Source organism: Dryas octopetala, chromosome 5 (assembly GCF_963921425.1).
Source record: "Dryas octopetala chromosome 5, drDryOcto1.1, whole genome shotgun sequence".
Classification (NCBI taxonomy): Eukaryota; Viridiplantae; Streptophyta; class Magnoliopsida; order Rosales; family Rosaceae; genus Dryas; species Dryas octopetala.
The window spans coordinates 21863570-21877160 of record NC_141370.1 but is presented as its reverse complement, the minus strand read 5'-3'; the positions used below and the strand labels follow the sequence as shown (position 1 = coordinate 21877160).

Here is a 13591-nt window from a genome sequence, read left to right as displayed (position 1 = left end):
GAGAGAGAGAGAGAGAGAGAGTGAGTGATTGTGAAATTGTGAGTCGTGACTATGTCTGTGTGTGCGTGTATGGGGTGGGGACTGGGGATCATGCACCTGAGTGTGAGTGAGGAGAGGAGGGTTTTGTTATGGTATGTAGCATACTACCACATTTGTGCTGGATGCGCGTCACCCGTCACCTTCTCTTTTTCCTATATTTTTTTTTTCTCTGTTTTTTGCTTTTGTCTTGCTAGTTGCTACTTATTAAACTAAGGGATTAATACCATTTTGCTCCCCCGACTATTACACTTGTATCAGTTTGCTCCCCAGATTTCTAATTTGAAAAATTAAGGACTCTGACTTTTTCAATTTTGCCAATTGAGGTTCTTTTGTCAATTTACACATTTTTTATCCAAATCTTTGAGGGCAAAATGGTCCCTTCCAATTAGATCTTATCATTTTTTCCTCATGCATCATTTTTTCTCTTTTATTTCTTGCTAAATTTTGCTTGATCATCTCGACATTTTAGATGAAAAATGTATAAATTGACGAAATAACCTTAATTGGCAAAATTGAAAAAGTCAGGGTCCTTAATTTTCCAAATTAGAAGTCTGGGGAGCAAACTGATACATGTGTAATAGTCTGGGGAGCAAAATGACATTAATCCCTTAAACTAAACTTCACTTTCATCAAGGGAAAAACGTCAACACACTCAAAGAAAATTCAACAAAATGTTCATGATGATGCATTTGTTTACTCCGACACAGACCAAATGATGTATTTTAGTATATATGTTAATATCCAGCTGCGGATTCAGGAAATTATTTCAAGGGGGCTTCTAAATTTTTTTTTAAAGATAAAATTAACAAAGATAATAAAAACTATATAGCATTACAATTACCAGAAAAATTCAAATATTTTATTTGTAAAGTTCATACTTCATATGTAAATTTATAATTGGCTCCTACGAGTTTTCATATTTTGAAATGTTTTCATGATCGTATAATTATCAATCCCCTCCAAAATATCATTCTCTATGTATACAACTATGTTATACAACTATGTTATCGTTCAACCATTTATCACCCATTCAGTTGCGCAACCTACCACATTTCAAGTCAATTATAATTATCGATCAAAAAGCCTAAACAATGCACATGGTGAGTCCATATAAAGTTGCAAGTCAATTATCAAAACCTACCATATTTCAAGAAACAATAGGTTAATGTAAATGTCGTATTTTCATAAGTACTATAAGATTTGAGTTTTAAATGTAATTGCAGTACTATAAGTAGGTTATATGATATATGTATACGTGCATAGGAATGTGTATATGTACAGTTAACACTCTTTTATAAATTATAATATTACTACATAAGGCTTTTGATCATTTATCAAAGGGGGCTTTGTTGTCATTTAATAAGTACATACAAAAAAAAAAAATTTGAAAGTGAGTGGGGGCTTGAGCCCCTGGTCCTTAATTGGATCCGCCCTCGTTAATATCTCTTTTATTTTGAATACGAATTTTGAGAGAACCAATATCCGAATAAATGAAAAACTAACACTTTCTTTAGTAATTAAAATTTAATGAAAGAAATTCGATAAATTTAGCCGTCTTCATGAAAACAAATTCTAAACTTGTTATATTTCACTCCTTATAATTATAAATTGTTAATCATGTGTCATTAATGAATCATGACAATAAGCATAGATTGTGGGGTTAAACAATCCATTATTATTTACAAATGTATTTCTCATGAAATTTATAAGTATAATTTATAAATCAACAAACAAAAAATGAGTAAGACATACTCTAGTTAACCGTTTTTATTTAAAGAAAATAAAATAAAAGAAAAGAGTAAGACATACTCAAACTTATCTTTCTAGTACAATAAACAAATTGATATCAATACCGAAGAAAGGGTACCCTCCGTACTACGCTCTGCGTCGTCGTTTGAACCATCATTTTCAGTTCCACTTGGTCGGCCATTCACACTCGCCACTCGCTTTCACGCGTGCTGAAAATGGCAAAAACACTCTCATATGAATTTTCATACAAACCGAAACAAATTAATTACCATCTGGTACAGCTTTCAGTGCTTACCTTGGAAATTACCAACATTGCCAAACACAAATCGGTTTAACGTGTCACTCATCCAAAGTGAGTATTAGATTACTACTCGCGCGAGTAGGTTGTTTTTACCACATATTTATCCGCCACAGATAATCTTTCCCATGTTCGGCGACTTATTGGGGGTGGTTTCATACTTTATAATAAAGTTTTTTTTTTTTTTGCTTTTTTTTTTTTCCCCCATTCATAAGAGGATAATTTGCTGTTAAAAAATGAATAAATTCACGGTTATATGAAGAGAATTACACCCAAAGAAAAAGAAAAAGAGAAGAGAATAATGGAAGAGAAGCTTTAAATTAATATATATGCACCATTTTCCATATATATCCATTTAATATGCGTTGGAGTCACACAAGAAATAATATCCTTATAAAGTTTTTCATTCTCATCTAGACTAGAGTACTAGACCCAATTAAAAAAGTTTCAATAGTATTCCCAATGAAATTATTTTTGTAACCAGAAATGTTATCCATCTTCTCAAATACATCTTTTTTATTGTTCTCATTTCAAAATGTATTTTCATAATCGGATCCGTTCATCTTTTAGATAATTATTTGAAGATTATCTCCGTAAAAGATCAACTAAATCAAAAATTATTTGATCATATAATCGTTATAAATAAACTAAGAGTGAATCAAATTGTTATCAAAATCGTTTATTTATTTTATTATAGTTATATAACTAAACAATTTTTTATTTGGTTAATTTTTTACATAGATAATCTTTATAGTTATATTTAAAAAATAAACAATTTCGATCATGCGAAATGAAAATAATAAATAAAAAGGTGGATGAAGAAGGTAAATAGCATTACCCATCTGGTATATATAGTGGGGTGGTTCTTAGTTCTTAAATTATTAAATATGAAAGCAGAACTTGATATTGTCACGTAATCTCTCTGTACTCTGTTTCATATCTCTATCTGTATTAAACAAAGAGGGAAAAAAAAGATATCTTTATAAAATCCCAGTATGACTTGTTCAAGATTTACATAAGAATTGAATATTAGAATGACAATGGGCATTATTAATTAATACCGAATGGGTTATATGGGTTTTTAAAATGGGTTATGGAATATATTTTAGCCATTGAAGCATGCTCCAGTTGTGTACGGTGAAAGCACGACCAGTACTACTGGAGAGTATAATCATCAACACTGAATTGAGAGAAGAGATCTAAATTAATACTGTCATATGTGTTAGTCAGAAAGGATTGAGCAGTGCTGTGATTGTCGTGGCCTCTCATTTGGGATATACCATCTTAATTACTTGTTAATTTCAACCCACATTCATTGTATCAAATATTCAAATGTAATGTATAGGCTTTGGTAAAGAATCCCAAGAAATCCATTAATTTATTTTAATGTTAGGAACTAGGAAGACATATGCTATTATTAATATTTAATTTCTAATACATAAACTCCTCCATCATATATTTATTAGTAATATAAAAGGGCCTTTTCTGTATGAAAGCAATATAAAAGGTTTGGTTGTTTTATTGTTACTTAATTCATTTATTTTTGTTTATAAATAGCATTCATATTCATTTTCATTTCCTAATTTTGATATGGACACTAAAAATGATCATGTCATACATAAATGGAAGTGATTATCATTGCTTGGTTCAGATTAGTATGGAGTTATGGACCCATATACTCTGTCATAGGTTAAAGCCTAAAGTAATATATATTACAACCCTCTTGCCGACGGTTTGTGCTTTGAGTTTGGGGTATGAATATATACAAGGAAAAGTTTTCTATTGCGAGGCATTGTTGATATAGATTTTTATTTAAATATGTAGTTCAGATTTATAAGACGACAACATAAAGAATTTTTTATAGAGGACTTGAAAATTCAAGTCCTAGCATGACCAAAATTAAGTTGTAGGTATATGTCCTTGTCTTGCACCAATCACATCCACACTTTTCTTCAGGTGATAGGCTCTCTTTACACCTCATATACCCAATTACCCATTACCCTAATATACATAATAACATATAATATGTCACCCAATGCAATCCCTAAACCAATTCACTAAGCATGATTATCTTGTTTGTTTCATAAAAGGTTCCTATATATGGACATTTATTCTGGCTGTGTCAATTGCCATGATTATTAATATGCAAAATCCTAAGGGCCCAAGTGAGCCCTAGCCCAGATGCCCAATCCAAGAATCACTTGGAAAATGACTAATATGAACTTCAATCGCAGATTCGAAGATGTTGGTTGTAATTAACGACTTTCCCAATACAAGCAGGTTAGCTGGAGCTGACATAGCCATAATATGAATTTATGCATAAATTCATCTTTCTTTTATTCCTTTTTGGGCCAAGTAGTCCCACATGCATGCTAAATATCAATGGCCTCTTCATCATTTTGGAGACAATACAAAAGCATGTTTATTTTTCCAAATCCCATATCATATATATATATGCTAAAAATATTCCAACTCCCTTCCATCAATCAATCAGTCCAAAATAGAATTCCAAGCCAACTTTGATCTGCCTGGCAGATGATCAGGAATTGGATTTGGCATCTCATATTTCAAATGCAAATTATGCAATTGCATCCTAATCATTCAGAGTGTATCTATCTTACATCTCAAGTTTCGTGCTCGAATCTCTCCTCTCCTATATCATTTGATAAAAAAAATAAAAAAAATGAATCATGCATGGTGTATGCATATGCGTTTCTAGTTAATAAACAAAAGGTAACAATTAAAGAGGGTTCAGATCAGTTTCAACTCATGCATTCATGAATTTATGACACTGGCCACCTCTTAAATATTAGTATTAAAGTCAACTGTAGGAAATTCTACTTAAATATTTATGTGAATCCTCTTGAATGTCTCATATTTAATTAAAGATAAACAAGAAGAGCATGAGTACAGAATTTTAGATGAGAACCTACACCAGCATACTCCATTCCATATGTACCTAAGCATATTTAATTAATAATATCTGCTCAATATTGGTTGAACCTTTGAACCTCTCAATTAGGGGTGGGAATGGGTCGGTTTTACCGGCCAACCGACCTATTACCGGTCAACCGATAATTCTATCAACAACCGACCCACCAAGTCAAGCCGATAATACCAACTGACCTATTAAAGTTAGTTTGGATATTGGTTTTGAAATTGATCAAATGTTGGTCTAATAATTCTAATCGACCCACCTATATCGGCTTTATCGATAATTGACTCACAACCGACCCACAATGAGTGGGTCGGTTGTTGGTTGTCAGAAATGGCCTTATCGGCCTTGTCGGGTTGGGTCGATTGTTTGGCTGATATGCAACCGACCTAACCCATTCCCACCCCCACTCTCAATATACAACTCTGATAACAAGAAAAAAAAAAAAAAAGAATAGCCTAGGCATATATGCATGCATTTTCATCTCATGGTTAATCTCAGTTACCAGAAAAGCCTATAAGCATGCTTTTCATGAACTAGCTAGCCAATCTCAATGGACCTAAGTGCATTTGCCTCCAAATTATTACCTACCCTTTCAAATTATTTAGTATATCAGTGAAACTGATACAGATGGTTTTAGGAATTAGATTATTTGTGAAGCTAAATGCCTAACACGATTCCTCATCAGCATTGACTTGTTATTTTTATGGCACACATGTCATGCGCGCATGTAAGTGTAGTTGGTGTACTCACCAGCTCAAAGTCTTGCATAATTACTCATTTTTAATATCTAGATATGTTATATTTTTAGACTAGAGGAGATCAGCAATCTGGACTAAAGGAGGTCTAGAGATTTTTGCAATTATGCCGATTGGGCCTTCCATATTCGCGTTCATCTTGGATTAATTAGTCCGAAAATGATACTACACTGCCCAACAGCAGCCATTTTGAACCTTGAAACAGGCCCAAGATGGGTGATTCTTTGGTTCTTCTTGCACATGTAGGGAGATGCTTATCAAACTATAAGTTACATACTAGCACAGTATAGTAGTACAAGTCCCCAACTTCTTATTAACAAAGTTTCCAAACCATCTGCTAACATAGTCAGCTGGTAGAAAACAGAAGCCTAAGTTCTTGCATTGGCTAAAACATCAGGTAGCACATGATGCAGAGCCGTTTGAAAAGATCCAAGTGTCCCCATTATTCACCTTTCTCAACTCCATTTTCCGAAGAAGATAACATTTTATAGTCTGCAGCCTAAAATTCACTTACACATTTTACTAGTTATCCACGACCATATTAAGTAGGTGCCACTGACTATAACACTAACCCATGGTGTAAGAAGGGGTTGGTAAGTTGATCACAGTGGACTTGACCTTGGTCATCATGTTGATGCTGTTGGTGATTCCTTGTGACCCAATTCCACTATCCTTTATACCCTGTCAATTGATCAAGCATTTACAAAAATTTCATCAAGATGATGGCCTTGGAAGGAAATGGTGGTACTGGTTGTCAATTAATGTGGTGGGTTTCTAAAGAGTTCACCTGAAAAGGAAAATGATCTGGTCCACGAGCAGGTGCAGAGTTTATTTGAACCGTTCCTGTCTCCATTGCATCACTAATCAAAATTGCTTTGTTGATGTCCTTTGTGAACACACAGCCCTGCATTTAATTTACTCACGAGTCAATATTTTATGAGAGTGTATAGCTCTATAAGTTCAAATGGCAGCTGAAAAAAACATTGTGTTTTGGATTTGACAGTATGTTATGTAAGTGGAGAAAGCAAAGTAAATGTTACCTGGAGTCCAAAATTGCTAGCATTGCAATGGTGGATTCCTTCCTCCACAGTACTAATCCTAATAACTGGCAAAACTGGACCAAATGGCTCTTCCCATGCAATTCTCATATCAGGCCTGACATAATCTAACAACAAAGGCCAGATAAGGTTGCCCTCTCTTTTATACTCCTGGCAAAATGTTGCTCCTTTCTGTTTTGCATCCACAACTAACCCTTCAATAAAATTTGCAGATGATTCGGAAACTACTGGAGTGATATCACTGTTATCCTCTGGCGGCCCAACAGTTAATTTTGCCACCCTGGCCTTCACTTTCTCGACAAGGGAATCAGCAACGGATTCCATCACCAACACAACCTTAATAGCAGTACATCTTTGACCACTGTTACAAATTTGAATACCAAGCAAATAAAAGATAAATTTTATTAGTTGCATATTATGGATTGCAGCAGAAGTAATTTAACTACTAAGGTGCCTTATGCAAGCATAAGCCACATATTTAATTTCCTTCACCTGTAAGAAAAGCCTCCTTTAATTATGTTTGCCGCCACCAAATCTAGGTCTGCATCTTCAAGAACAATGCAGGCATCTTTACCTCCCAACTCCATCTGAAGAGGGATCATGCCTGCCTTTTTGGAAATTGCAACACCAGTGTCACCACCAGTGAAGCTGAGAAACCGGAATTCATCAGTAAGTAGTTATATATCAAGACAAGGAAAGGGAGGACCTAATGTAGTATGAATGAAAAATAATCTGGGATTACCTAATACAGTCCACTCCAGGATGCATGGTAAGGAAGTCGCCGATTTCAGATCCTTTCCCAGTGACACAGCTAATAAGGCCTTTGGGAAAACCAGCCAAGTGAAAGCAATGAACCATATGAAGGCAAGAAACAGCACCCTAGAAGGAAGTTAGGGGGTAAGTTTCAGAGGCTTAAGAGAGATCGTCAAACAAAATTCTCGTTAAGTTTTCTGGACAAAATTTGTAAAGAAGTCCTGTCATTAGAAATGCATTTCTGCATGAATTTACATAGTGGCACATATAAGGCCAGCTTCTACCTTTCAGGTTTTATTATCATACAATTACGGCTTATTATCATACAATTATGTACGAGAAGTTCAAAATTATAGGTAAGTGAAGAACGATTTGCACCCTCAAGCCAAACCCCACCTCATGCATTCTAGTGCTAACAGCTGGATCAATTTGTAATTCCATGGATTGGTAATACCTGAGTTGGAGGCTTGAGCACAAGGGAGTTCCCAGCAATCAGTGCAGGACCAATTTTTGAGACAGCAAGGTTGACAGGATAGTTAAATGGTGGAATGGCCAAAACCACACCAAGTGGAATCTGCAATCAAAATAATGCAGTTGCATCCAACAAAACTTCACACAAATAAGGATAATGAAATGTGAGATGTCCCCATAAGATCAAATTAGTCTCAAAGGTATATGTTGCATTGTTGAAACTTGAACAAAGAGTATTACCCCTTTGTTCCATAACTTAAATCATTATATACTGTTTCAACAGTCACCCTGAGCTATATTTAAATTCAAAGAAAAAAAATACTGTTTGTCTGATAAGCAGATCGAAACACTAAATAATGATTGTAAAATGCTATAATTAATCTGACATGATGAAGGCACATCAATTCATCAATCGGAAGAAACTCTTTCAACAATACATCAATTTGAAGAAAGAGTAGAAGATTAAGGTAGGCATATGTTGTAATAGTTGGTCGTAGAGTTTTACCCAATGACAAAGTAAATGACAAAAATTAGTGGCAACTGCTGAGAGAATTAAAACAAAGAAGAGAAGTATGGTGAAGGAAACAAAAAGGGGGCAAATTTGTTACAAAAATATGTGCATGCAACTAAATAACAGATAATATAGCATCACAGATAACAACCTCTCTACCAGCTCCTTTTCTGGTTTAATGAGTTCTAAACTAAGGCCTACTGATAATTATTTATCGTAGACACTTCCAATTTATGGTAGAAATTTGTTTTGAGCTGACATCATGTTTTGTTCTTCATAAGATAACATCACCAAACCAAGCTAATTATGCTTATTTCATCTATTTTAGACTTTTAGTCTTAACAAATGGGGGAAGGGGGATTAATATTCAATAAATAAGAGATGAACATGACCTCACCTGCACCAACGTCCCACAAATCATCAAATTGAAGACTAAAAACAAAAAGTACTAAAAAAAATATACCTTGGAAGTGAGGCAGTACTTGGTCCTCTCATTTCCAGGAAAACTATCAGACACCAAGAACTTCCCTTCTCCCAGAATCCTAACTCCTTCTTCAGCACAGTAAGACACCAAATCCCCAGACCTAACAACCTTCATCGAACACAAAATTTCCATATCCATCAACTTGAAACCAAATTGTACGTTTATAGAAATCAAACAAGAAAGAACATAGCTTGCGTGCTTAAAACATAACAAGTTATTTATGCACCTCTGTAACTGCATCTTTAGCAGGCTTAGCAATTTCTTTAACCAGGGACTCTGCCATTGGAGCTTTGTGTTCTTTGAGAATAGAAGCAGCTTTATGAAGGAGCTCTGCTCGCTTCCAAAGTGGGGTCTTTGCCCACGATTTCTGTGCAGTTTTCGCTGTTTCCATGACCCTGTTGACCTCCTCTTGTGTACAAGCTGCGGCAACCAAATAAAGGGTAATTGTAATAAAAAATGAACAAACAAACAAAGAATTAAGCACTAATTATAGTACAAATTGAAAAAAGAGCAAGCTTTTAAAATGGAAAGCCATGAACATGGTTGAAGATGATGATCACCTTGAACTTTGTACTGAACCTTTCTTGTAGTGGGGTTGATGATGGGAACAAGTTTACCAGAAGAGGATTTCTTCCACTCCCCATCAGAGTAGTACTTGTAAGCATCTCCATCCAATATCTCTGCAAACAATCCAGTACCAGCCATTTCTTGTCAAAATTAAAACTCAGAGACCCAAGTACCCAACTCAAGAATTGCTTAAAAACTTGATCTCTTTGAGCTCTGCAAGTCAAAACAGAGGTCTAGCACTGAAGGTGAGGAGTGAGTGTGTGGTGATATGTAGTTTGGCTTTGGTTTGGTGGGATTTGTGGGGGTGATATATAAGGGGAAGGTGAGCCACGCTTTGCCCTGCGAATTGGGACAAAGCAGGAGGTTGGTTAGGTGGCACAAAGTTTGACAACTAAGCTTTTACCGCATGCACTCATTCCTTTGTGGCAACTCTCTGTTTTTTTATTTTATTTTTCATTTTTTTAACTTTTCAGACAGTTACAAAAACAAAATTTAGTTAGCCTCATGCGGTCATGCCTAAGCATATTCTGATATACATAATGAAACTTACAAAGCTTTAAAAAAGAAAAGAAAAAGGATAACAAAAAAGGTGCTTCGTACTTTGAGGACCACAATAATTAAGTACTTTTCCTTTAGAATTGTTTGGTACGTAATACGTATTTATAAGAGATAATTAAGTTTATGTTATTTATAAACACAATTTTTAGATGAAGATCAAGAGTATTTTAAAATTTATAAATTTTTTTTTAAATTTATATTAATTTATAAGAAAATTCTTTTAATTTATAAGAAAATTCTTTTAATTTATAATAAAGTCTTTTTAATTTATAAGAAATTTTTTTTAATTCATAATAAAGTTCTTCTTTGATTTGAAGGATATTTCTCCCTATTTGAAGGGTATTTCCCCTCCTAGGATGTAGAATGAGCTTTGTAGAGGCTGCATGTTAGGTTTTAACTCCAAGATTTTGGGTAAAGTCTAAAATCTTGGAGTTAAAACCTAATATAAAGCCGTCTAAGAAGAAAAATAGAATGACTTAATTAAAAACCTTAAATTACTACCAGTTTTAGTCTAAGAAAGACTCATAAAATGAACTAAACTCTAAGTCTTCCTATTTATAATCGCTACAAAGCTAAGATATTAGTTTATTATTTGGTGAACAAATTTAATAATCTAGTATTATTATACTATTATTCTTAAAATTTTAGTGCAGTTTGTGATGTAGATTAGGGCTAGAGAATGGGCTAGTCTCAAGCTTGTAAACCCTATGCCATTAATTAATGTCAAGCAGGCTAAGCAGCCATATATACCTACCATCGTCCTTGTAGAAATGAAGTAGTACGTTGGATTTTAATTTAAAATATGTACATTCAAGGAAGGAGGAACTTAATTAGAGGGCTCAAAGGGATTTTGGTTAATTAAGAAGGCCAAGAGTTTGGAAAGAAAAGAGAAGAGCTGTTACATTTACACTCGCATGAAATATATATATATACATATTTTTCCAACTTGTAAGAGATTTTCTATACATTTTTATATAAAATGATGAGGACACGTTTAACCTACCTTGAATTGGTTTTGCATTAGTGAATAGGAAATAGTGAAGAATAGTGTATTTGAAAAAATTATAGGGTATAATCGATATACTGTCATGTGGTATAACCAATCCGTGTAAGGGTATTATAGGATGATGTGTTTATATTAGTAGAGTATTGTATTAATAACATTCATCCATATTATAACATATAAACTAATTATATCATGTGACAGTATATCAGTTATAAAGAATAATTTCTCGTGTACTTTGGCAAATAAACAAGTAGATACAACACGATTGCCACCTATCTATATATATATAAATACAATCAACATGAAGAAATTGCATGGTATATAAATATAAAATCAATGTGGTACATGCATGGAATAGCATGTTGAGTAAAACAATTAAGTTCATATATAATATAGCAGTACTGTTTGCTGAATATGAGAAAACAAAAGAAACTAATAAAACATTATGCATGCATGAAAGGCTTATTTTTGTTTTCTATATAACAACAGGCTTTTTTTTTTTGGCCAGATATAACTAGTATATAACCACAGGCATTAATCATTAAATATTCTATATGATATAGATTAATTATATATAGCCAGTGCCGGCTATGGCCCAAGGCCACCTAGGCACAGGCCTAGGGCCACAAAATGGGAAAGGCCTCACATATTCATCAGTCTACTACTCTACTACTGAAAAAAAAATAAAAAAATTATAATGGCATAAACAATTTTATAATGAAAGCCTAAAAGCCTCCATCCTTTCTCTTTGAAAAATAATAATAATAATTTTAGGCCTAATGTAATTGTGGAAGCCTAGTAGCTTACATGCATACAATTAATGTTTTACACCTACAATTAATGCTAATTGTTGCACTAGCATGCCTACAATTAAGCGATCAGTGATCAAATTCTACATTTGTTGTCTATTTCTTGGACCAGGATTATCTGCCAGTTTTTTTCCTGCCAGAGTATACCAGGCTTTTGATCTTAGCCCTTCAATAGTCTTTTATGGCTGAGATCTTGCCACATCCATAAACCTTTTTTTTTCCTCACAAAAATGTTAACAACTTACTAAAATAGAAAAACAAAAAAACCAAAAGCCCAGCCTACCCAGCCCAACGACGCCCCTCCCTCCGACAACCCCCGTTGCCTCCTTCTCCTCCCCTTTCTTTCTCTCTTCCCTTCTCTCTCTATACTCTCCCTCTCTTCACTGCAGATCGGAGTGCCTCCACAATATTGATTTGTTTCTCCAATTCCAGAGAGCCCTTGCATCTTCTTGGAAGCAATAAACTTGGAAATCCAAGTACCAAACATGGATCAGATTAATGATGATTCTAATGGCAGACCAAACAAGAATAGCCCAACAGATTTCAATCACAATAGTTACTGTAGCATAAAAATAGAAGCACCGTCAGTCAATTTTCTTTTAAATCTTGACGGAAACATCCCTGCAATGGCTGCCGCTACACCGCCGCTGGGCCATCATAATCATGGGACTCCAATCTGGAGGGAAGAGAGAGAGAGAGAGAGAGAGAGAGAGAACGAAAGGAGGTTAAGGAGGGTGGTCGGAGGGAGTGGAGGGAGGTGGGCTGGGTGGAGTTCGGTGGGCTGGGTTTATAGATTTTTTGTTTTTCTATTTTAGTAAGTCTTTAACATTATTTGTGAAAAAAATAAAATAAAAAAATTGTACATATGGCAAGATCTCAGCCATAGAAGACTATTGAAGGGCTGAGATCAAAAGCTTGGTATAGTCTGGCAGGGGAAAAATTGGCAGAGGATCCTGGTCCCTATTTCTTATTCCTAACCATCAGACTCTCAAGCTCACGTCTCTCTATTCTCTTCTCTATTCTCTCTAACTCTCAATTTCTCAGTCTCTAAGTCTCTCTAGTCTCTAATAGTCTCAATCTTCAAACTCAATAGTGAAGACTCATTGGGATAACTCATAACTGGTAAGTTTCTCTTAATTTTTTATAATTGTCACTTTGTTGTTTAATTATTAGTGGAAATATCAAATATGTCGAATAGGAAATTTGAATCTAGGTACGGTCAACTATGTTACAAAAAAGATTAAATGGGTTAGCTATATTATCTATTGAAAAAAATTTGGTAAAACAACTTGAATATAAAAATTTAATCACTAATTTTGCATCTCAAAAAGCAAGAAGATTGATTTTTCAATAATTTTTTTTTAATATTTGTGAATAATTTATTTGGAAAGCCTCTGTGTAATTTCGCATTAGGCCTCACTTTTTATTGAGCCGCCACTGTATATAGCGGACCACATTAAGCAAAATCATTGAGATCCAAGTAGAAAGAGAGATAGAGAGAGAGAGAGAGAGAGAGAGAATAAAACATTAAAACCTGCTGAAAACTGGTCAAATATATGGCATTTGTAGTTAGCTAATTCCAAATTTCCAACCTC

The 13591-nt window shown here is 34.3% G+C and overlaps 1 protein-coding gene across 1 annotated transcript; it reads right to left on the bottom strand.

Moving 5' to 3' along the window:
• Window positions 1-6030: 6030 nt before the first annotated feature.
• Window positions 6031-9906, bottom strand: ALDH11A3 (aldehyde dehydrogenase 11A3). The gene is made up of 9 exons (XM_086243600.1): window positions 9617-9906; window positions 9283-9476; window positions 9036-9164; window positions 8045-8164; window positions 7580-7716; window positions 7330-7485; window positions 6820-7198; window positions 6567-6683; window positions 6031-6460 (listed from the first exon to the last, which is right to left on the bottom strand). Exons 1-9 carry the CDS (start codon window positions 9759-9761, stop codon window positions 6347-6349), a joined length of 1491 nt encoding a protein of 496 aa, XP_086099726.1. The 5' UTR covers window positions 9762-9906; the 3' UTR covers window positions 6031-6346.
• Window positions 9907-13591: the final 3685 nt, after the last annotated feature.

What these genes read in the sequence shown, in the direction of transcription:
- ALDH11A3 (XM_086243600.1), bottom strand. Translation starts at nt 9,761, where the DNA reads ATGGCTGGTACTGGATTGTTTGCAGAGATATTGGATGGAGATGCTTAC. An exon ending in TGCTCAAGCCTCCAACTCAG is followed by an intron (nt 7,717 to 8,044) that starts GTATTACCAATC and finishes ACTTCCTTCTAG; the next exon opens with GGTGCTGTTTCTTGCCTTCA. An exon ending in AAAGGAGGCTTTTCTTACAG is followed by an intron (nt 7,199 to 7,329) that starts GTGAAGGAAATT and finishes AATTTGTAACAG; the next exon opens with TGGTCAAAGATGTACTGCTA.